Consider the following 25944-nt stretch of genomic DNA (forward strand, 5'->3'; position numbering starts at 1 on the left):
ACAGCTAGAATTAGCCTATAGTTGCTAGTTGGTAACTCTTTTTCTAATATGGAAAATGACCCATGAGAAAGTTTACCAGCAAAATGAAAAAGAGTAGCCCTAGCTGGTTTGGCTCAATGGATAGAGTGTCAGCCTGCAGACTAAAGGGTCCCAGGTTCGATTCCGGTCAAGGGGGTTGTGGGCTCAATCCCCAGTAGGGGGCATGTAGGAGGCAGCCAATCGATGATTCTCATCATTGATGCTTCTCTCTCTTTCTCCCTCTCCCTTCCTCTCTAAAATCAATAAAATATATTTTAAAAAAGAGAAAAAGTAAAGCTTCAAAGAAGAGGCTCACACTCCCATTTGTTAGAAATGCATCAGAGAACAGCTTTTCTAGAAAAAGCAGATGATCTTTATGACCTTGGGGCAAACATAGGCTGGCAAACTTTTTCTGTAAAGGTCCCACAGTAAATATTTTAGGCTTTTTGAGCCCTGTGGTCTCTCTTGCAGCTACTCATCTCTGCCATGTGGCAGGAAAGCAGTCACAGACAACATGTGAAAGAATGGGGCCTGTCTGTGTCCCAATACAACTTTATTCACAGAAATACTAGTAGGCCATCAGCCTAATTTGACCAACAGGCCTTAGCCTGCAGAACCTTGGGGTAAACCACAAAAGATTGGTATATTTGACTAAATTAAAATTAAGAACTTCTGTTCATAAACACAAACACACACACAAAACAAGACACCAAGACAAGAGTGAAATAATGAGCCACAAACTAAGAGAATACATTTGCAATAATTATTAATTGCAAAGGATTGATTTATAAAAGATTAGTACCCATACAAAACATATAGAAATTTTAAAAAGTTAAACAATCAGAAGGAAAAATGGGGGCAAAAGACATGAATAGCAAATATGAAAAGGAAACAAATGGTTAGTAATCATGAAAAACTATGCTCAATTTCATTAGTCAGGACCCATTTTGAAACACCACCCTAAACCTAGCAATTCCACACTTAGGTACATTACATACCCTAGAGAAATGCCCGCATCTGTGAGGCAGGATGCCTGTACAATGAAGTTCAAGCCACCTCGTTTATAAAAGCCTCACACTAGAAGCAACCAAATGTCTGTGTCTGGGATGGAGAAGTAAGCTGCAGTACATTCATACAATGAAACATTAGAGAACAATAACATAGATAAACCTTACAGAAAATACTGTTCCATTTAACTGCACATGCAGTTTATGTACTTTCCTATGTATATCTTATAATCAAACATACACAGACACAAGATATCATTTAATACTCACTAGACTTGCAAAGATTAAAAAGTCCAAGTACACCGTCCTGGCTGGTGTGGCCCAGTTGGTTCGATATTGTCCCATGCACCAAAGGTCACGGGTTCAATTCCCTGTCAGGGCACATACCCAAGTTGCGGGTTCACATTCGGGAGGCAACCAATCGATGTACCTCTCTCACACATAGATGTTTCTCTTGCTCTATCTCTTCCTTCTTCCCTCTCTAAAATCAATCAAACTTTTAAAAAGCCAAGAATACCACCCTAACTGGTTTGGCTCAGTGGATAGAGCGTCGGCCTGCGGACTGAAGGGTCCCAGGTTCGATTCTGGTCAAGGGCATGTACCTTGGTTGTGGGCACATCCCCAGTGGGAGGTGTGCAGGAGGAAGCTGATGGATGTTTCTCTCTCATCGATGTTTCTAACTCTCTATCCCTCTCCCTTCCTCTCTGTAAAAAAATCAATGAAATATATAATAAATAAATAAATAAATAAATAAATAAAGCCAAGAATTGGATATGAGTGTGGAACAAAGGGGGCTTTCACTATACTGCTGGTGTAGTAAACAGTGATACAACTTTTCTTAGAAAATAATTCCGCATTACTTTAGAAGTTGGAACATACTAAATGAGCCAACAATTCCACTTAGGTATATGTCAGGAATTATAAATGATATGAATTATAAAATTATATGAATTATAAAGAAAGAAACGAAGGTATATTAACACAGCAGAATAAACAGAGAAAATAATGAACTACACCATTAGCATGGCAAAAGCTAAGAAAACAAATTGACCCAAGAAAGCAAAGTCCCAGCAGAATACACACAATATTGTTTCAATAAAGTCTGTGTATGTATATATACACATACAGGATGGGGCAAAAGTAGGGCTACAGTTGTGAGTATGTGAAACAGTTTATTATTCTTGTATTATTACTTATTCATTATTGCATTATTTTCCATTTGAACGACTGGAAACCTACTTTTGCCCCACCCTGTATGTACAGTAATATAAAGAAAAGCAAGGGAATAAAACCCAGAGAATTCAGGTCAGCGGCCGAGAAAGGGATGCACCTGGGAGAGGCACACAAGGCCTTTGAGGGACTGGTAATTTCTATTTAAGCTAGATAATGGGTATTCATTTTATGCTTCTTTTAAAAATTGCACATACATATTACATGCATTCCTTTTTAAATGAAAAGGAGGGGGGAAATGAAAGGAAATAAAGCTTGGAGTGGGGGCTGGCCTCCAATTTCAACCCTTCTGAGTCATTCTGAACTTGCAAAGAGAAGTACACACATCCTCTCAGAACTTAGCTTGACATCAGCAGAGAAGCTCTCTGCAGTGTTGCCCGTGGGACATAACAGGGTTGGGGACTAGATCTCCTTCTAGCCAACCTGGAGTAATATGTAAGTCCCAGTTATGGCCAGGCCTGCAGGTATGAAGTGCAGGCAGCTGCAGGAAGAGGCCAGGGCCTGGCGGACCCAGCACAGCTCAATCAATATTCCCCATCTCAGGCCCTCTCGTTGGCACTGTGCTTCAGTTCACATCACAGTTCATCTTTACCAGCTCAGATAAAGGGAGATATGCCAACAGAGCTGCACAGAATTCCTTTCAGAAACAACTTCCAGGCAGTACTTCTGGTGGCCCTGTGGAGAAACCATGCAGGGCAGCAAGAAGCAGCCTGAGCCCTATGGAAGGCGATCTGGCTGAATCTGTCAAGATTACAAAATGCAACCTGGCCGGCATGACTCAGTGGTTGAGCATTGACCTATGAACCATGAGGTCACGGTTCAATGCCCGGATTGCTCAATCCCAAGTGTGGAGCATGCAAGAGGCAGCTGATCAATGATTCTCTTTCATCACTGATATTTCTATCTCTCTTCCTCTCTGAAATCAATAAAAATATGTTTTAAAAAATTACAAAATGCATATATCTTTTAACCTGGCAATTTCATTCGATGGATACAGCTGAATCTGTATATAAAGACTAAGATGAAAGGCCATACATTTTAATACTGTATATACTGTCTGGAAACCACCTACATTTCTGTCTACAGAGGACAGGCAAAATAAACCATGGTGTCTCCCAACAAGCAACTACTACCATGTCACTATTAAAAAAAAAAATCGGAAAAACCAAGATGGCAGCATAGGTAAACACCGGAGTTTGCTGCCTTGAACAACCACTTCAAAAATACAACTAAAAGACGGAACGGACATCATCCAGAACCACAGGAAGGCTGGCTGAGTGGAAATTCTACAACTAGAAGGAAAGAGAAAAGCATACCGAGACTCAGAGGAGGCGCCGTGTGGAAGTAAAATACTAAGGTACAGAGGCGCACACAGAGCGGGCTCAAGGCTGAGGGCGCGGTTGTCGTTTTCAATTGGGAGGGAGTCTCAGGCTCTGAGCTCCAGTTCCGGGCAAGTCTCTGGGGACCCAGACTCATACGGGAGAAGCGGGACTGTCTGGCATCGGTCGGAACTCGAGGGCAGCTTTCTATCCGAGGGGCTTGCAGCGATTGCTGAGACACTGAGAAAATGGGCCTCTGAGAGCAGCCATAACTGCTAGCCCTGCCCTGTTGATCCCATGGGACCCGCCCGGCCCAAGCCCTGCAGGGAGGCTTTTGCTGGATAGCCTCAGGCAGAGGCTAGATTAGCACCTCCCTAGAGATCCAGGAGCCAGTGTACCCAGAGGTCAGAGTGGGACCATCCAGTTTGCAGCTCCGTGGAACCATAAAGGACACACTCAGGGGGCAGATTCAGTGAGCACCAAAGCCCCATTGAAGCAAGTCTTTCCCCGGAGGGGTGTCTCCAGCAGAGAAGTTCTCCCACTGCAGACACAGCTGATTCTCACAGCCAATTGGCCTAAAGGTCAATTCTTCCCAGTGATACCTACAACCATCAAGGCTTAACTACAACAAGACTGTGCAAAAAGACCACAAGGGGGTGCACCAAGAGTGTACTCCTCAGGTAATTGGGGAGGCTGAACCACTGGGCCCTAGAGGACACTTAGCACAGAAAACCACTTTATCAACACAGGGAAACATAAAAAATGCAGAGACAAAGAAAAAAGACACAAATGACAGAAATGGAGGAAAGCAAACTACTGGATATAGAGTTCAAAACCACACTTTTAAAGTTTTTCAAGAATTTTCTAGAAACTGCCGATAAACTTAATGAGACCTACAAGAAATCTAATGAGACCCTCAAGGTTGTGATAAAGGGCCAACTAGAAATTAAGCATACACTGACTGAAATAAAGAATATTATACAGACTCCCAACAGCAGGCTAGAGGATCGCAAGAATCAAGTCAAAGATTTGAAATGCGAAGAAGCAAAAAACACCCAACCAGAAAAGCAAAATAAAAAAAGAATCCAAAAATACGAAGATAGTGTAAGGAGCCTCTGGGACAGCTTCAAGCGTACCAACATCAGAATTATAGGGGTGCCAGAAGAAGAGAGAGAGCAAGATATTGAAAACCTATTTGAAGAAATAATGACAGAAAACTTCCCCTACCTGGTGAAAGAAATAGACTTACAAGTCCAGGAAGCGCAGAGAACCCCAAACAAAAGGAATCCAAAGAGGACCACACCAAGACACATCATAATTAAAATGCCAAGAGCAAAAGATAAAGAGAGAATCTTAAAAGCAGCAAGAGAATGACAGTTAGTTAACTACAAGGGAGTACCCATACGACTGTCAGCGGATTTCTCAACAGAAACTTTGCAGGCCAGCAGGGAGTGGCAAGAAATATTCAAAGTGATGAATGCCAAGAACCTACAACCAAGATTACTTTATCCAGCAAAGCTATCATTCAGAACGGAAGGTCAGATAAAGAGCTTCACAGATAAGAAAAAGCTAAAGGAGTTCATCACCACCAAACCAGTATTATATGAAATGCTGAAAGGTATCCTTTAAGAAGAGGAGGAAGAAGAAAAAGGTAAAGATACAAATTATGAACAACAAATACACATCTGTCAACAAGTGAATCTGAAAATCAAGTGAATAATCCGATGAACAGAATGAACTGGTGATTATAATAGAATCAGGGGCATAGAAAGGGAGTGGACTGACTATTCCTGGGGGGGAAAGGGGTGAGGGGGATGCGGGAAGAGACTGGACAAAAATCGTGCACCTATGGATGAGGACAGTGGGTGGGGAGTGAGGGAGGAGGGTGGGGTGGGAACTGGGTGGAGGGGAGTTATGGGGAGGGAAAAGAGGAACAAATGTAATAATCTGAACAATAAAGATTTAATTAATAATTAAAAAAATCACAAAAAAATACATCAATGAAGAAACTCACTGTGTGATACAGCACACTCTCCAAGAACTATTAAATGAATAACAGAAAACAGAAAAATGTATATTCTTATAGAATGTATATCTATACTTTTCTGTATTCATATAAACACTAACAGGACATAATAACTGTGATGACCTATGAAGGTGGGGAGGGAATAGAAGAGAGGGAGACTTGAGGCTGGAGCAAGACTTCTCAATGGATACCATTTCTAATCAAATAAGTACTTAATTATTCAAAACAATAACTAAACTCTAAAAAAATGTGGCTCGCCCTAGCCGGTTTGGCTCACTGGATAGAGCGTAGGCCTGGGGACTGAAGGGTCCCAGGTTCAATTCCGGTCAAGGGCATGTACCTTGGTTGCAGGCACATCCCCAGTAGGGGGTGTGCAGGAGGCAGCTGATCAATGCTTCTCTCTCATTGATGTTTCTAACTCTCTATCCCTCTCCCTTCCTCGCTGTAAAAAATCAATAAAATATATATTTTTAAAAAATGTGGCTCAAAAACAACAAACAAAACCCCAAAAACAAACAAACAAAAAAAGTGGCTGTCACAAAAGAGTGCCTTCCCACCGACTGTCAATGTCAGGGTCACATGAAGGCCTACAGACACACCAGAGGAAGATCCAGTGTAGGAGTCCCTCAGGGGTCAGGAGTTAGTAACCAGTTGAGAGTCATTTATTAATTTACTAGAGACCCAGTGCATGAAATTCGTGCACAGGCAAGGTCCCTAACACCTCCCTGCTGCCGGCAGGGGCCTCCCTTCCCTGGCTGCCTGCTGGGACCTCCCTTCGTTCTGCACTGCCCCCTGGTGGTCAACACAAGTCATAGCAAGTGATTGAACTTCCAGTCAGTCAAACTCCAAGAGGACACTTTGCATATTAGGCTTTTATATAGAGAGATTAGTAAGTTAGTTACATATATAAAATGGAGTACTCTGTAACACAGAAAAATGAGGCAACTCTGTGTGAAATGTTCTGATGCTGAACTATCTCTAAAACATATTAAAGAAAAAAAACCTGGCCCTGGCTGGTGTGCTTCAGTTGGAAGGGGAAGGTCCCGAGCACTGAAAGTTGCTCAGTTCCCAGTCAGGGCACATGCCTGGGTGGGGGGGTTTGAACCCCGGTTGTGGTGTGTGCAGGAGGCAGCAGACTGATGTTTTGCTTTCATGTTAATGTTTTTTTCTCTCTCTCTCTCTCCTTCTCTCTTCCTCCCTAAAATTCAATTTAAAAAATCAAAAAATAAAAACCCTGGCCCAGAACAGTGGTTTGCATTTGCTACCTTGGTGCTTAAATACACTATGTGTGTGTACATATACACATAAGTTATTCTCATAAAATAAGAATCTCTCCGTGAGAGAACACCCAAAAAACTGGCTAAGAGGATTACCACCAGAAGGGAACTGGTGTCTGAGGGTAGCAGTGAGATGTGCTTTACTTTGCACACACCTTTGTGTTTTTTGAATTTTGTGCTAAGTGTAACAATAACCTATTTACAAAATTAGCTATCTATAAAAATTACAGACAAGTTCCCCTCAAGATGGCAGCACAGGTAAATGTGGGACTCGAATCAAGATACCTGGGCTGCAGAGGTGACCCCTAAGGAGAGAGGGGTCCCAGACCCATACCAGGGTTCCAGTGCCAGGAAGAGAAGTCCCCATAACTTCTAGCTGTAAAAACCAATGGAGCCCTGGTCAGTTTGGCTCAATGGACAGAGCATCAACCTGTGGACTGAAGGGTCCCAGGGCTGATTCCAATGAAGAGAACGTACCTCAGTTCAGGCTTGATCCCAGCCCTGGTCCGGGGAATCAAGTGTTTATATATATTTTATTTTTTTAAATTGATATTTTACAGAGAGGAAAGGAGAGAGATAGAGAGTTAGAAACATTGATGGGAGAGAAACATCAATCAGCTGCCTCTTGCACACCCCCTACTGGGGATGTGCCTGCAACCAAGGTACATGTCCTTGACCAGAATCAAACCTGGGACCCTTCACTCCGCAAACCGACGCTCTATCCACTGAGCCAAACCGGTTAGGGCAAGTGTTTATATATAAATACAGTGAGGGAGGCAACCAATCGATGTGTGTCTCTCTCTCACACAGCATTCTCTCTCTGTCTCTCCCCCTTTCTTCCACTCTCTCTAAAAATCAATGGAGCCCAGCCAGAGTGGCTCAGTGGTTGAGCATTGACCTATGAACCAGGAGGTTACGGTTCAATTCCCAGTCAGGGCACATATCTGGGTTTTGGGCTCAATCCCCAGTGTAGGGTGTATAGGAGGCAGCCGATCAATGATTCTCTCTCATCACTGATGTTTCTATCTCTCTCTCCCTCTCCCTTCCTCTCTGAAATCAATAAAAACGTATTTTTAAAGATAAACAAATAATAAAAATCAACGGAAAAAATATCTTTGGGTGAGGATTAACCAAAAAGAAAAACAACAACAGTGAAGATTGTGGCTGAGTGAGACGGAGGGGCTGCTGAGTCCCAGGTGTTCCTCTGAAGGGTCTGCGCACTATTACTTGGACTCACTCACTCTGAGCTCCCGCACTGAGGCAGCAGCTTGAAAGGCACCGGGAACTGTCTGACATCAGGGCCAGAGAGGTAGCTTTCTCCCAGACAGAAGTGCTGGCAGAGGCCATCTTTGAGTCTCCATCAACCTGGCTAACACTGTTCACCCAACCTGGTAATTCCGAGACCCTGCCCCACCCAACTTGCCGGCCTTGTCCAGTGTCTTTTCCATACAAAGGGCCTGTCTGCATGCTTTAAAATCTCTCCAGCAAGCAGCATCAGGCCCCAGCGTGCCCCGTACCTCTCACTAAGTAGCCCCAAGCCCAGCACTAGTGGCATCTGGCCTTTGTTCGCAGCTTGGTCTTCCTGGGCACCTCCTAGCCCAACACCAGTAACAGCCTATATCACTTTGTACTCATGCTGGGTGACCACAGGCAAGGCACAGGTGGCATCTGACTTTGGCCTGCACCTCCGGAGCGGCCCCAGAGTCAGCACACCCAGTGGACAGCTTCAGACCACCTCAAAGCACCATCCAACCAACTCCCCAAAGCGACACACTCAAGGGGAAAACTCAGCAGTCACCAGAGCCCCACTGAAGTCCTGCTCTGTGGATGCTCTGTGGATCGGCCCCTGCATAGCTGATCCTTCACAGTGGTCATAGCCAGTCCTCATGATCTGGGGGTCAATCCCTACCACTGACGTGCCAACAGCAATCAAGGCTCAACTACAAGAGGAAGGTGCACACAGCCCACACAGGGTGGGGTTGGGAATCACACCTAGAGCCCACCCAGACTGCATCACTGGGCCCTATAGGACACCTACTACATAAGGCCACGCTACCAAGACTGCAAGATGTAGCAGCTCTATCAAATACATAGACACAAACACTGGGAGGCAGCCAAAATGAGGAGACAAAGAAACATGTCCCAAATGAAGAAATGGAAAAAAAAAATCCAGAAAACGAACAAAACAAAATGGAGACAATCTACCGGATGCAGAGTTCAAAACACTGGTTATAAGGATGTTCAATGAACTTAGGGAAAGAATAGATGAACTTAGTAAGAACTTCAACAAAAAGATAGAAAACGAAAGAGAATCAGTCAGAAATGAAAAATACATTAAGGGAGTACATTATAGGGAATCAACAGTGAAATAGATTAAGTAGAGGATCAAAATACTGATTTGGAAGGTAAGGAAGCAAAAAATATCCAATCAGAAAAGCAAATAGAAAAAGGAATCTGAAAAAATGAGGATAGTATATGGAGCCTATGGGAAAACTTCAAGCATACCCACATTTGCAACACGGAAGTGCTGGAAGAAGAGAGAGCGAGACATTAAAAACTTATGTGAAAAAAATGACAGGAAACTTCCCCAACTTGGTGAAGGAAATAGACATACAAGTACAGGAAGTGCAGAGAATGCCAAACAAGATGAACCCAAAGAGCCCACACCAAGACACACCATAATTAAAATGCCAAAGGTTAAAGACAAAGAGAGAATCTTAAAAACAGCAAGAGAAAAGCAGGCAGTTACCTACCTACAAGGGCACTCCCATAAGACTTCAGATGATTTCTCAACAAAAACATTTCAGACCAGAAGGGATTGGCAAAAATATGTATTCAAAGTGATGAGGGATTACTCTACCCAGCAAAGCTATCATTTAGAATCGAATGACATATAAAAAGCTTCTGAGACAAAAAGTAAAGGAACTCATCACCACCAAACCACTATTTAAAAAAAATGTTAAAGGGCCTTCTGTTAGGAGAAGAAAAAAGATAAAAAATATGACTAGAAGAGCAATAAATATGTATCTATCAATAATTACTTTAAATGCAAATGGATTAAATGTTCCAATCAAAAGACACATAGAGGCCGTAACCGGTTTGGCTCAGTGGATGGAGCGTCGGCCTGCAGACTGAAGGGTCCCAAGTTTGATTCCGGTCAAGGGCATGTACCTTGGTTGCGGGCACATCCCCAGTGGGAGGTGTGCAGGAGGCGGCTGATTAATGTTTCTCTCTCACTGATGTTTCTAACTCTCTATCTCACTCCCTTCCTCTCTGTAAAAAAATCAATAAAATATATTTTTAAAAAAAGACACATAGAGGCTGAATGGATAACAAAACAAGACTCACATATGCTGTCTACAAGAGACTCACTTGAGATTGAAAGACACACACAGACTGAGAGTAAAGGGATGGAAAAAGATATTTCATGAAAATGAAAACAAACAAAAAGCTGGGGTAGCAATACAGTAGGGCCTTGACTTACGAGTGTTCCCGACTAACGAGTTTTTCGAGATACGAGCTGTCTCTCGGCAGATTTTTTGCTCTGAGTTGCGAGCTAAAATTCGGGTTACGAGCCAGCTTCCGATACCCCACCGCTAGTTGGTGCAGCGAATATCACAGTGAACGCCACAACATCACCCCAGCATCACGTGTCTCACTCGTTCACTTTAAGATTTGACATACGAGTAATTTGAGTTACAAGCTCCATCACGGAACGAATTAACTCGTAAGTCAAGGCCCCACTGTACTTACATCAGACAAAATAGACTTTAAAACAAAGGCTGTAACAAGAGACAAAGAAGGACCCAGCAATTTCACTTCTGGTTATTTATCCAAAGAAGCCCAAAACACTAAATTGAAAAGACATAGGCATCCATTGCAGCATTATTTACAACTAGAGGCCCGGTGCTCTCGCAGCCCGGGACCCCTCAGCCACAAAAAAGAATGAAATCTTGCCATCTGCAGCATGGATGGACAGTGGGTATTGTGTTGAAATAAATGACAGACAAATACCATATGATTTCACTTATATTTGGAATCTAAAAAACAGAAATGAACAAGTAGAACAGAAACACTCATAGATACAGAAAACATTTTGAAGAGGGGAGGTTAAGGGGATGGGTGAAAAAGGTGAAGGGGTTAAGAAGTACAAATATGTCCTAGCTGGTTTGGTTCAGTGGATAGAGTGTCAGCCTGCAGACTGAAGGGTCCCAGGTTTGATTCTGGTCAAGGGCACATGCCTGGGTTTCAGGCTAGATCCCCAGTAGGGGGCGTGAACATCTCATCATTGATGTTCCCTTTCCCTTCCTCCCTGAAATCAATAAAAATATATATTTTTAAAATGACCCTCATTTGTGTGGCTTCATTGAGATTCACTACCTGAATGAGGTGAAATCTATCAAAGAATTGGGTGACTATGTAACCACCTTGGTTGGGGGCCCCTGAAACTGGCACAGTGTCTCTTTGACACGCACACTCTGTGATACAGGAAGGCTTCCACAGCCACAGAGGTGACTTCCCAGATCACCGAAGTAGTATGTGCATGTTGGAGTTACCTTTACTTTTTCTATAACTTATACCAAATAATCCACTTCTTTCATTTATAACATTCCTTCAAATAAAGTAATTTGGTTCTCCCTCTCCCCACCCCACAAAAGAAGAGCAAATGGCCCAACCAGCGTGGCTCAGAGGCTGAGCACCGATCTAAGAACCAGGAGGTCACAGTTCGATTCCCAGTCAGGGGGCATGCAGGAGACAGTCAACCAATGATTCTCCCTCATCACTGATGTTTCTATCTCTCCCCTCCTCTCTGAAATCAATGAAAATATATATAAGCAAAAAACAAAAGAAAATATTACCTGATTGCAAAACACACTAAAAACTTACTAGACACATAAAACACATTTACAAAGGAATATAGAAAGCTCGGGGAAATGTCCTGGAATAGGAAAAGTAAATATTTAAAGATGTCAATCTCTTAATTAGTCTATATTTTTAACATAATCCCAATGAAACCTCAAACAAGATTTTTCTTGAGCTATTCAAACTAATTCTAAAATTCATAAGGAAAAGTGTGTATAAATAGCCAAGAAATTTTTGGAAAATGTGAGGCAATACTATTATTAAATATTAAAGCACATTAATTTAAAGCTACAGTATTAAATCAAAATGAATTCCAGAATGACTTAAAATGAAAGAAGCTAGAAGTACTAGACTAAAACAAGATATTTGAAAAATAGCTTTGAGATATAACTGACCTACAGTGTACAATCAATGGTTTTTAGTATATTTATAAAGTTGTATAACCATCACCAATATCTAATTTTTTATCAGAACATTTTAAATCACCCCAGGAAGTAACCCCATACCCATTCTCCCTGTATCTCCCCCCTGGCCACAGCTCCTGGCAACTACTTTTTCTCTCTATGGATTTACCTGTTCTGGATGTTTCACATAAATGAAATCATACTGTACAAGGTCTTTTGTGTCTGGTTCTTTTAACATGTTTTCAAGGTGCATCCACATTGTACCACTTAGCATACCCTATTCCTTTTAATGGCTGAATAATGGTCCATTATATGACTAGACCACATGATGTTTTTCCATTCATCAGTTGATGGGCAACTGGGTTGTTTCCACTTTTTTTTTTTTTGCTACTATGAACAATGCTGCTATAAATATGTACAAGTTTCTGTGTGAACATACATTTTAAATTCTCTTGGGTATATACCTAGAAATAGAAGCGGTGGGTCAAAGGAAACTGTATGTTTAACTGTCTAAGGGACTGCCAGACTGTTTTCTAAGTGCTACACCATTTTACATTCCTGCCAGCAGTGTATGAGGGTTCCAACTTCTCCACATCTTCAACCAACACTGGTTATTGCCTATATTTTGGGGCTTTTAAAAAATATTTTTATTGACTTTGAGAGAGGGAAAGGGAGAAACATCGAATGGTCACCTCCTGCACAACCCCCTACTCGGAATTGAGCTCTCAACCCAAACACGTGCCCTGGCCCGGAATTAAAATGTCAACCTTTCAGTGCACAACATTCAACCAACTAAGCCACACCGGCCAGGGCTTATGTTTTTTTATTATAGCCACCTGAGTGGATGTGAAGTGATGTCTCACTGTGGTTTTGATTTGCATTTTCCTCCCTATCAGCTAATAATGTTTGATCATCTTAGAGATTTTTTCTTTAACGATTTAAGGTAAGGAAATTCTTTCTAAACAAGGCACATAACCCTCCCTGCCGGTGTGGCTCGGTGGTTGAGCGTTGACCTCTGAACCAAGAATTTGCTGGTTTGATTCCTAGTAAGAGCACATGCCTGGGTTGCGGGCTCAATCCCCAATAGGAGGCATGCAAGATGCAGCCAATCTGTGTTTTTATCTCTATCCTTCTCCCTTCCTCTCTCTCTAAAAATCAACAAAAACATATTTTTAAAAATATGTAACAACCCAAGAACCATAAATGTATGGGCCACATAAAAATGTAATATATTTTAAAAGTTCTCATTGTAAGAAATCACAGAGAAAAAATGTAACTATGTGAGGTGATGGATGTTAACTAAACTTACTGTGATCATTCTGTAATATACACAAACACTGAATCATTGTTATATATCTGAAACTAATATAATGTTATATGTCAGTTACAGCTCAATTAAAAATTTTCAAATGTTTTAAAATTAGAAAACTAACAATAACCAAAGTACCAAAAAATTATGTTAATATGCAAACACACTGGGGAAAAAATCTGAAACACATGGCAGGGGGCCAGTTTCCTTAATAGAGCAAGATCACTCATACATTTATAAGAAAAAGGCCAACAGCACAAGAGTAAAAGGGCAATCCATACCAAAAAAAAGGGACATAAAAGCTTTGCATTGCCGAAACCGGTTTGGCTCAGTGGATAGAGCGTCGGCCTACGGACTGAAGGGTCCCAGGTTCGATTCCGGTCAAGGGCATGTACCTGGGTTACGGGCATATCCCCAGTAGGACGTGTGCAGGAGGCAGCTGATCGATGTTTCTCTCTCATCGATGTTTCTAACTCTCTATCTCTCTCCCTTCCTCTCTGTAAAAAATCAATAAAATATATTTAAAAAAAAAAAGCTTTGCATCATAGAAAAAAATATTTTACCACATTCATAACTAAAGAAATGCATTTTAAAATAAGGTAGACTGACAAAGATTTTAAAATACTGTTATGCTAGCACTGATGAATGTGTGCAAAACTACTGGCAGTGCTGTGATTTTGGCATTTTCTAAGCAAGAGTCAGTATCTGTAGGATGTACTTCTATGTTCTGGGCTGTGGTTGAACTGACTCTTCTTTCTGCATTCTGACGCAGTTGTCTCTGGGAATTGGTTGTCCTGTAACCAATGTAACTGAGAAGGGATAGGAGTTGAATTACCTTGTCCCAAAGTGTGAGATTCCTCCTATGGAGTGATTTTTTATTTAGCTTTCCACTGTACCATCATACACAAAGCAGTCACTGGAAAAATTCCTTTAATTTGTTTTGCTCCCAGCTCATCCTTTTTAGATACCACTTGAAGCACCACTGACAACAGTCTTACAAAGTCCGAAAAAGACCTTCCCTCTGCCGATTCAGATCTTTCCTGGAACTTAACCAACACTTGCCTATTTGTATTGCCTGGGGTTCCATACTTCCGATACCCCTCAATGAAGCCATTCCATCAGTTACTTCTATTTAATAGGCCTCATTCTTTAGTCTGAGTACAAATGTGGCTGTGTTCTAGGTTATTCTGTGGCAATCCTTTTGTTTGTTTTTTGTGTGTGTGTGGCAATCTTGATAAGTCCATTGTTTAGCATCTTAAATTTAGTTCTTAAACCAATCATTATAGATTTTGGAACTTTTCTATACCACCTTCTGAGAGGCCATCTAGAGTAACTTCTAGATGGGTTGGGATAGTACCTAATGCTTCATATGTTGTTAAAAAGTATTCTTTTTTTAGCAAAGTGGCATATTCTCTTACGGTATCTGTCTATAATTATTATGTGGAGGTGATTTTACAAATAAAACATGCTGTGTCTCCCCACTCCCCCCGCCAGCCTCCCCAAAAAGCCTGGAAACAACCTAAATGTCCATCAGGAGAGGTGCTCACACAGTGGAATACTAGAGCTCTGTGCATCAATGTGAAACAAACCCCAAGAAAGTATAAGCCCTGCTGGCCCAGCCATCGTGGTTCAGTGGTTGAGTGTCAACCTATGAAGCAGGAGGTCACAGTTCAATTCCCGGCCAGGGCACATGCCCAAATTGCAGGCTTGATCCCCAGTGGGGGGCGTGCAGGAGGCAGCTGATCCACGATTCTCTCTCATCATTGATGTTTTTCTCTCTCCCTTTCCCTTCCTGTCTGAAATCAATAAAATTAAAAAAAAGAAAGAAGCCCTGCTGGTATGGCTCAGTTGGTTGAGCATTGTCCCAGCACCAAGAGGTCGCCGATTTGATTCCTGGTCAGGGCACATTCCTGGGTTGCGGGGCTCAATCTCCGGCGGGGGGGGGGGGGGGGGGGGGGGCGACGGGGGGCGACGGGGGTGCAGGAGGCAGCCGATCGAAGGTTTTCTCTCACTTATGTTTCTCTCACTCTCCCTCTTCCTTCCTCTCTCTCCCTAAAAGAAAACAACAACACAAAACATACAAAAACACAGAAAGTATTTTTCTCAAAAAACTCCTATAAAGTTAGCTTTAACTTTAACTTAATACTAGTCTTGCCCTGGCCAGTGTGGCTCAGTTGGTTGGAGCACTGTCCCGTACACCAAAAGATTGTGGGTTTGATTCCCAGTCAGATCACATACTCAGGCTGCAGGTCTGGTGCCTGGTCGCGGTGCATGCAGGAGGCAACCAATCAATATTTCACTCTCACATTGATGTCTGTCTGTCTCTCTCTCTCTCTAAAAATCAAATCAATTAAATCAATCAATCAATCAATCTAGTCTTACGGTGCCCAAATCTCCATCTGTGAAGTCAGAGACACTTGAAAGAACATGGCACACTATACCCTACTTGACTTCTCTCAAAGGCGGCCTCGGCACTGGCACTGGCCTCCATGCTGTCCCTGCACTATGCCAGCTGGGATCCTGACATGGGCTCCTCTCTCTGCTTGAAATGCTCTTCCCGGACACCTTCACCTCCTTCCAGGCTTTGCTTAAATGCCACCTTCCACGGAGACCTTCCCTGACCACCCTGTTTCTAGTGGGAACCCCTTCTGCTTTGGTTTCACATTACGTTCACGCAGCATTCACTTGTCTGCATCCAACCCCATTCCATCTCAGCGCCGAGGGTCAGAATGTTTCCATTTTGTCCCCAGGGCATCCCACAGCACCCACCAGAGCAGTGTCAGACACACAGTAGGCACCACAGATGTTTGTGATAATGAACGGACATTGCTACACTATGTAGAAGTTCCAGTAGGTCAAACCTTTGACTGTCTTATGTCCTCCCCCACCCCCCAAAAAATAATGCTAATCAGAGCAGGGCCTTGATAAATGTGGTTATTTTCTCAGAAGTTTCAGCCATATAAAGTGTTTCACAGACCACAGGTTCAGATTGATGACCCACTGAATATGAAATCAATTCAGTTGATTAAACGAGAATATTTTAAATGAAATGAAAGTAGTATAAGAATGCACAGCATAATAATGTTACTTACAAAACTCTTTCAGCTAAGTATGTACGCATATTTGTATAGTATACATTTACTTGTATAGCAGGTTATGATGTGAATGCATTTCTTACAGGGCATTCATGACCAAAAGTTTGAATTCACTAATCTAATTTCAGCCAACATATTTCTAAGTTTAAAGATTAAGGCTCTGTAAAATATATTTTTAAAATAAGTTTACTTTTTAAATTTAAAATTCTGTAAACTGAAGGTACTTCCAGATCAGTGAAAAGCAAAATTAATGCTCTCCCACAAAGTATAAATACTATATTAGAAAAACTGTAGTATTTTAGAATATAGACTTGAGCTTTTTTTCCCCAGAACACCTCCAATTATTTTACTATTATTTTACTATATTTTATGCTTGTAAGCATGCAATACTCTGATTTTCAGTAAGTCGGCTTGGATAGTTTCATTATTCTTTCAATTTTCACTGCATACCACAGGTTAGCTATTTATTCGCATCTAAAATTTCCCCCAACATTTTGTTTCTTAAGTTCAGCAATTACTTCAGTAAGAATTGGATGGGTGTGGGGTGCAGGGGGTCAATGGGTGTGTGGGGGGGAGGACAGGGACATCTGTAATACTTTCAACAATATATATTAAAATAAAATAGTAAAAATTTTTAAAAAGAATATCAACACTCTAGATAGAAAGTTCTTCACTTTCCACTTATGTATCAAATAAAGATTTGTATTCTCTCAAAAATGTCTAAGTTCTTACCACTTGTATACTCAGACATTTTTTACTATTTCTTAAACTATATTATGTTTCAGGACTTGTTCTAATTTTCTACTAAGCTATACTTACACTCTATCAAGAAATATCAACTCCTTGAATACAAAGAAACAAAACAAGTAACAAAGAGGGGTAACCTCAAATGGTCAAAATATAGGACATAGCCTGGCAGAAGTGGCTCAGTGGTTGTCAACCTATGAGCCAGGAGGTCAGGGTTCGATTCCCAGTCAGGGCACATGCCCAGGTTGCGAGCTCAATCCCCAGTAGGGAGCATGCAGAAGGCAGCCGATCAATGATTCTCTCATCATTGATGTTTCTCTCTCTCTCTCCCTCTTTGAAATCAATAAAAATATATTTTTAAAAATATCATAGTCCTGACCAGTGTGGCTCAGTTGGTTGAGAGTAATCCATGCACCAGGAAGTTGCTAATTTGATTCCTGGTCAGGGGCACATGCCTGGGTTTCAGGCTTGATACCCTGTAGGGGGCGTGCAGAAGGCAGCCAAGTGACGTTGCTCTCTCACATCGATGTTTCTCTCTCTCCATCTCCCTTCCTCTCCCTCTCTCTAGAAATTAATAAACTTCTCTTAAAATATATATCCTATATAATAAAACCCTAATATGCAAATTGACCAAACGGTGGGATGACCAGTCACTATGACGTGCACTGACCACCAGGGGGGCAGACGCTCAACACAGAAGCTGCCCCATGGTGGTCAATGCGCTCCCACTGGGGGGGACAGGGGTTGGGGGGCACACCACTCAGCCAAAAGCCGGGCTCATGGCTGGCAAGCGCAGCAGTGGTGGCGGGAGCCTCTCCCACCTCCACTGCAGGCAGATGGTAAGGAGCGAGGGTCCCGGACTGCAAGAGCCCGGGACTGAGGGAGAGGGGGATGTCTGACTGCCGGCTTAGGCCCAATCGCCACGGGAAGCAGACATCTCCCAAGAGATCCCAGACAGCTAGAGGGCACAGGACTGGCTAAGGGACCCCTCCCCCGACCCAGTGCACAATTTCCGTGCACCAGGCCTCTAGTATATGACATAAAATCCACACCCCAACTTTATTCATACAAGACTATCCTTGTCCCCACTCAAAATCCTTCTCTTGCTTAAAAAAAAAAAAATGCCACTAACAAGTTTTATCATTATTTTGCCAACCAATATCTGAAAACTGGGAGAGGAGTGAACATAGCCCCAGGGAAGCCTGTCCAGTTAAATGGGAAAGAAGAAGGTTAAAAAGACAGAAATGGTCAAGACTGCAGTTTCAAGAGTCCTCACATCCCAGAGGGCCTGTGTATTACCACAGGGGATTGTACATTAACATTCATAATATTGATCCTGGAAACATCAAAGAAAAGTTCAGTTATAGTCTATTTAATGATTAAGTGTTTTAGAAAGACTTCTAATCATAATGGTTAAAATGAAATGTTTTATACTTTAAAAGTAAGCTTCATGAAAAATCCACTCAGGTGCTCCATTCCCTATAAATGCTAGAATATCAATGTGTGAGAAATACAATCAATGGTAATACACTTTATTCATTTCTCTCTCATGGTGCCACATCAGCTACCTAATAAGTCCAGTTCCACTAAAAGACTTCAACCTTTCTATTCTCCCTTCCCCCCCACTATTTGTTCTTAATAGTATTGCTATACAATCTTCTGCTTTTTTATTTTTATTAATTTTAGGAAGGGAGAGGAAGAGGGGAAAGGGAGACTGGTATGGCTAGTTATTTCTACTAAAGCCACTAAGAATTACAGACCATGAAAGTTACGGCTTGGAGAGCCAGTGTCTATTGGGGGAGGGGCTTATCTCCACCTGCTTTTTAACCAGGTAAATGCCCATAGATCAGTTAAAATTGAATAGATGTAGCTGAGTCATGGGTGTAACTAATTTTAAAAGCATGGCTATTATTTAGCAGCCATATAACCAAGAAATGTGATTGAAATAGTAAGAAACTAATGTTTAGCCCTGGCTTAGTTAGTTGGAGCACTGTCCCTTATACCAAAAGTTGGGGGTTCCATTCCTGGTCAGGGCACATACCTGGGTTGTGGGTTTGATACCTGGTCAGGGTGCATGCAGGAGACAACCGACTGATGTTTCTCTCTCACATAGAGCTTTCTTTCTCTCTCCCATCCTCCCTCCCTCCCTCCCCCTTCCTCTCTCTCTAAAAATCAATGTAGCCCTAACCGGTTTGGCTCAGTGGATAGAGGGTCAACCTGTGGACTCAAGGGTCCCAGGTTTGATTCCAGTCAAGGGCATGTACCTTGGCTGCAGGCACATCCCCAGTAGTGGGTGTGCGGGAGGCAGCTGATCCATGTTTCTCTCTCGTTGATGTTTCTAACTCTCTATCCCTTCCTCTCTGTAAAAAATCAATAAAATATATTTAAAAATCAATGGAAAAATATCCTCAGGTGAGGATTAAAAAAAAGAAAAAAAATGGAAACCCATGCAACTACCACAGTGAAAATAGAAGACACTGTTAAAAGGGACATTAAAAAAAAAAATTTAACATTCAGGCCCTGGCCAGGTAGCTCAGTTGGTTAGAGCATCGTCCCAATACACCAAGGCTGTAGGTTCAACCCCTGGTCAGGGCACATACAAGAATCAACCAAGGAATGAATAAATAAGCAGAATAACAGATCAGTATTTTAGTATCAACATTTCATTTTCCAGTACACCAGATGTTCAAGGTCACTCTGAGCATAGGGATCCTAATCAGAGTGTACAAGGCTAATTTACTATACACAGGTGCAAAAGCAAGGATGCAACAGTCTATACACTGCACAGGAGTACCCTTCTATATAACCCAAAAGACTGATGTCTCTATTTTGGCAAGAAGTTGCTTTTGTCTAAGTTAGTCTAAAGTATGTTACTGACCAGCCAGTATGGGGCTGTGTTGTGGGGAAGATGTATTACTGACCAGCCGGTGTTGGCTGTTTTTGCTAGGATGGCTCCTGTGTTTGCTACTGTATTAGCAAGGACTGCTTTACTAGACTGCTTTGTCTAATGGCTCCTTAGTAGCAACGGTTACTTGGGCTGCAATAAAGACTCTCTTATATGCCTACAACTCCTTATATCTTCTCCATCCCATACACAGCATCCAAGGAAGTCCAGCCCCTGTCGGAGAGACTCAGACCCAACAGCTGGTGTCGTAGAGCAGGATCAGGAGTAAGTACTCCCACAGTTACTGCACTGAGCAGGGCCAAGGAGAAACTCACTCCCCAATACCAGATAACCCAGGTTTTGATGTCCCTACTCCCCAGAATGAATGTACATTTCACTGGGTAGGAATTTAATTGTTGGCTGTAATACTGTTAGTTCCCAACTACCAGGCAACTGAAGGTTCACAGGGGAAGTACATTATCTGTAATCAGCCACCTGGTCCTGAAAGTGTAGTAAGTCAGGTGTGTGGACCTCAGTGATTGCAGTTGGGTTCTCCAAATACGGGCCCAAGTCTGGCACTGTGACTATTGTGATCCCTTCCCACAAGTTTACATCTAACAAACGAGAAAGAACATAATTTTTTAGCCTCATTCACCCTTATTCCCACATATTCCTAGCTTCTTGTCAAACCAAATTATTCAGAGGCACTTCCTTTCCCTGCACCTGATATTTTCAAGATTTGGCCCATATGTCCTCTATTCTGTAAAACTTAGTCAAACAGTCAACCATGGCCACACATGCCTCCATTGTGTACACTGCCTGGAAGCCACGTGCTCCCACTAACCTATGACCTTGTCAGCAGGCTAACATCTTTGACATCTCAGAAGGCATTCAAAATATAGTTGTTGATAAACTAGTTAATGAGCAAAAATGAAAAACAAAAAGCCCACAAGATGAGACTCTATTCCACACCTCAGAGATATTCTAAGAGTGAGAAGCATTGGGATAATGTTGACATGAGGTCAGTCCTAGATGTAAAACCAAATGCATGCTAAAATTTGGCAACTTTCTCAGAAAAAGAGGAAAAAATACAGGAGAATTCTGAATTTTCTGTATAGGCAAATTCTCTTATAACCATATTCTTTTCTTCCCATTATTTAAGAGATTTTCTTGGCTAAATTTACTTATCAAACAACTATACCTTCACATTTACCCACCCAGGTGACAATGTCAGGGCGTCTACAATACAGAAGGCTTCCAAGAAGAAAATCTGTATTGTAGATTCAAGCAAAAGAATGCCTGAACCACTGCAATAGTAGTTGCAGGAGAGGCCACAGATTATTAAAAGAGATTAAAAAACAGAACAAAATTTGGCTGTGCTGAAAACTGACTGATCTTCAAAATGGAGGTGACACTACATGATACAAGGAATAAATTACTAACACAGGTGGAACATCTTAAAACATGAACAATAAAGAGAAAAAAAATCTTAAACTCCAGAGAAAGGGGGAGGGGAGGAGTCACGAAAACACACACACACACACACACACACACACACACAAGTAATTACTAAACCAACAGGAATCAAATTGATATGACTGCTCATCTGTAACAATGGTGCTAGAAGACAATAGAGCAGCATCATCACTGTGAAGGAAAATTATTTTGACTTGGAATGCAATACACAGACAAACTGATATCCAAGTACGAGGACAAATAAAAATCCTTTTATACAAGGTGGGGCTTAGAAAACTTACAACCTACAGACTATTATTCTGCAAAACTAACACAAGGATATACTCTGATTAAACAGGAAATACATCTGAAAAAAGGAAAAACGTTGGATACAAGCAATAGTGATAAAACTTACAGTTGGCTCATATGCTAGTGCATGTTGTTTTTAAAAGTCATGGTTAAACAGACTACACCAAAATTTAAAACTCGGGTAACAGAAGAGTTGTGAAAGATATGAAAAGGAGATTCATAGAAGATACACAAACGAAGACATTCTTGCTCACTAGTATCCATGCAAGTGTAAATTAGATAAGAAATAACCCACTGATTTGGAAAGATGTAATGTCTGGTGTTGGAGAAGATACCTTGTTATAGGCAAGCTCATTTCCTGCTAATGGGAATACAAAATGATTACTAGTAAGCCTTTATGGACAACAATTTGGCAATTATCAGCCAACATTTCAAATTTGCACAGGCTCTGAATCATCAATTCTAAAACTCTAATCCTGTAATTCTAAAGAAATACCATATATGTGCACAAAGCTTTAAATAGTGCCAATTCTACACAGCAGTGTAATAACAACAGAAACACAGGGGGGGAAAAATCCTAGAAATAATGTTAATAACGTCCATTAATAAGATAATATTAAGTAAACGATAATTCGTCCTTAATATTGGAAGGTCGGAGACCGTGCATACTTACAAAAATATGTGTAAGCCATGCTGGGAGCTTTAAAACAAAAATTCTGCAGCCCTGGCCAGGGTGGCTTGGTTAGGCGTCCTCCCATGCACCCAAAAGTTGCTGGCTCGATCCCCAGTGGGGGGCGTGCAGGAGGCAGCCAATGAATGCTTCTCTCCCATTGATATTTCTCTCTCTCTCTCTCCCCCTCCCTTCCACTCTCTCTAAAACCAACCAAAACACTTTTTGTTTAATTCTGTAGCACAATGTATACATGGTTTAGACCTTTTAACGTAAAAATGATTAGACATGTCTATTTATATGCGTGCAGTGGTGCAGGGCCTGGAAGGAAAGCCAACACGTTCACCGTGGTTACGTCGAGCAAGGAGCAGAGACGCGGTCGTCCTTTATTTCAGCACCTCCAGGCCCAGGCCCTCGGGAAAGGCGGCCAACAACTCCAGCCCCGCGGCTGCGCGAGGGCCCGGGTGCCAGGTCTCGGTTCGGTTCGCCGCCGTGTGCCGTGAAGGGCGGAGTGGCACTCGGGAATCGACTGGACAAGGGAGCAAGTCGTTGACGCATTCCCCGTGCATAAGAGTCGGACGCGGGAGGAAGAAAAGTGACCGCGCTGGGGAAGTCCGTTCCCAGCATCCACTCGCCCTCGGATTTCACTCCCGAAACTGCCTTCGGCTCCCGAGCGAGGAACCCAAGGGTCCCCCGCCTCGCCCGGCACCAGGAGAAGCCCCTGCTGTAGCCACACAGGCCGGGCTCAAAGGCGTTAACGCCTGGGGGCGCCGCACAGTCCGGGGGCGCCGCACAGTCCGGGGGCGCCGCGCAGCCCGGAGCGCCGCTGAGCCAGGTGGAACCCAACTCCAAGCGCTGGGCGAACAAATCTCAGTCCCACATGCCGCGCGAGGGGTGCCGTCCTCGCGCCTCCCACGGAGGGTGAGACGGCCTCGGAGCCGCCGTGCCTCCCGCCCCGCCCGCCGGCCCGGTTGCCCTCACCTCCCGGCGTGGCCGCCAGCGCCGGCGCACGCAGGCGGCGTCCCCACAGCAGCAGAGTCCGCAGCTCGCGCGCCATGTCTGTCCAACCCAGCGCACCATGCAGAGGAGCGCGCCGGGACTCAGGTTTTCCTCTGGCGCCGGGTAATGACGTCACGGGCGGCGCGGGGTGCCCAGTGCGCTGCCTGCGCCGGCGGCCGGCCCGGGCTTCCGAGGGGCGCGCGGAACAGTCCGGCCTTGGGGGCGGGACCTCCGTGACCTTGCGTCGTGTTGTCAAGGGCGACGGGCCGAGCGCGGAGCTACGTCGGGCTCTCCGCAGCCAGATGGGCCTCAGTTTGTGCATCCCTGAAAGGGGGCCGATGATGCCCGCCTCGGGAGGGTTTGAAAGGACGGCACCGGGGCAGAAACAGTTAACGTCTCTGGAGCCAACAAGTGCCGGGCGATTTACAAAGCCAGTCTCCTCAACCCAAGGCAGGACACATACCTAGAAGGAGTGCCAGGGGGAATTTTAGGCTTGATTTGTCTACATCAAAACATGAACTCAGGAGCCAAGCAAGCCCCGCCAGCAAAACCGGGCTATTCTTTCATTGCATTTCTCTCACCCTGTGTAGGTAAGAGTCTTCATGGGGACGCAGACCAACTCAGGTAAAAGACGGATTCCCTGGCACCGCCTGAAGTGGGGCCCAGGCAGTTCCCCGAATGATTGAGGCACACCGAAGACCCACTGCCAAAAATATCTATATATATTTTTCATGAAAGAGTAAAATTGCCTTTCTCCTTAAAACAAACAAACAAACAAAAAGTACTCACTGCCACAATCAAATAATTGTACAAAGACGGGGGTTACTAGAGATTGTGGCAGAAGCAGCAAAGTACAGCGTCCTCCCTGGGGCTTGGACCTGATTGGGTCATCGGAGGGGCTGTGTCAGGGACACTTCCAGGTGGAAGGCGTCAAGGGTAACCCCCAGGGTCCAGGCGTAAGCAACTAAGAAGGTATGGGAGTTGGATAGATCTGAATGGGAGAGATGAAGTTCTCTCCCTGAAAACTCCCACCTAGCTCCTCCCACCCCATCCCTCATTCTCTGCATTCAACTGGATCATACCCTCCTCATCAGGGTCCTCAAGTGGTTTCCCTTCACGCTTACCAGCAATTCCAAACCCCTCCAGACCCTGCATGACCTGCCTCCTGCCTCCCTCCCTCCCTCCCCACACTGCAGATGACCAAGCCAGTCCCAGGCCCAGCCATTCCCAGGATGTCACTCAGCTACTCTGCAGGGGAATTAAGGGGCCTCAGCCTCACATTTCATTGCTGTTCACTCCACTCAGGAAATCATCTTTGTGTGTGTGTGTGTGTATTGATTTCAGAGAGGAAGGGAGAGGGAGAGATAGAAACATCAATGATGAGAGAGAATCATTGATTGGTTGCCTCCTGCACGCCCCCTCCTGGGGATCAAGCCCACTACCTAGCCCGGGCATGTGTCCTGACCAGGAATCTAACTGTGACCTCCTAGCTCATAGGTGGACACTCAACCACTGAACTACACTGGCCAGTGGAAATCATCTTTTGTAAGCCCTGATACATTAGTCTATAGCCGTGGTTGGCAAACTGCGGCTGGCGAGCCACATGCGGCTCTTTGGCCCCTTGAGTGTGGCTCTTCCTCAGCCTTAGGAGCACCCTAATTAAGTTAATAACAGTGTACCTACCTATATAGTTTAAGTTTAAAAAATGTGGCTCTCAAAAGAAATTTCAATCATTGTACTGTTGATATTTGGCTCTGTTGACTAATGAGTTTGCCGACCACTGGTCTATAGGACAGTAGATCTAGCTTGGGGAGCCCTTTTGTTTCAGGGAAGTGGTATTTGGCAAAGGGAAGAAGGAAGCCAAGGCTTCAGATAAGGATGAGGGGACTTTGTCCAGACAGGCAGGACCCAGGTTCTGTGGAGACAAACCTACCAGGTTCAGACACACCAGGGCCTTCTGTCCTCTCTTACCCTGTGGCCGTAAGAAACATACCCTCAGCCACAGATATTTGTGAGATGGTGTCCTCCAGTAGCCCAGGAAATTGTGGTTTTTTAAGGTGACCAGGGATCCAAGTCAAGTCTTGATGGAGTTATGGGCAGTTTTCAGCCCCTGTGCTCACAAGGAAAATGGAAGAAGGGAAAAGTAATTAGATGCAGATATACTTGGATTGATGGAGACTGGAGCCTGGCTTAGGGAGAGCAGGAGAGAAGCAGAAGAGGGGAGAAAGGGGGAGAGCACCTCCTGGGTCTCCTCACCACCACTGTGGCCACTATAAGGTTGCTCATCCCTTCTCTAAAAGCCACTGCCTTCGCCCTAGCCAGGTTGATCAGT

The 25944-nt window shown here is 43.5% G+C and overlaps 1 protein-coding gene and 1 long non-coding RNA gene across 4 annotated transcripts in view; both read right to left on the bottom strand.

Annotated features, from left to right (window-relative positions):
* Positions 1 to 23750, bottom strand: part of TRAP1 (TNF receptor associated protein 1) — a 65650-nt gene extending 41900 nt beyond the window's left edge. The window contains exon 1 of one of the 3 annotated variants that reach the window (XM_059692951.1): positions 23595 to 23750. In XM_059692951.1, coding sequence (XP_059548934.1) covers positions 23595 to 23670 — 76 coding nt within the window. In that variant the 5' untranslated portion in view covers positions 23671 to 23750. The remainder of the gene's footprint in view (positions 1 to 23594) is intronic. The other 2 variants (XM_059692952.1, XM_059692950.1) reach the window with 2 other exon arrangements.
* On the bottom strand, positions 14655 to 17095 carry LOC132233018 (uncharacterized). The gene is made up of 2 exons (XR_009452534.1): positions 15417 to 17095; positions 14655 to 15382 (listed from the first exon to the last, which is right to left on the bottom strand). It is a non-coding gene; the product is annotated as an uncharacterized LOC132233018 (long non-coding RNA).
* Positions 23751 to 25944: the final 2194 nt, after the last annotated feature.

The sequence above is a fragment of the Myotis daubentonii genome, chromosome 4 (genome assembly GCF_963259705.1).
Source record: "Myotis daubentonii chromosome 4, mMyoDau2.1, whole genome shotgun sequence".
NCBI classification, from domain to species: Eukaryota; Metazoa; Chordata; class Mammalia; order Chiroptera; family Vespertilionidae; genus Myotis; species Myotis daubentonii.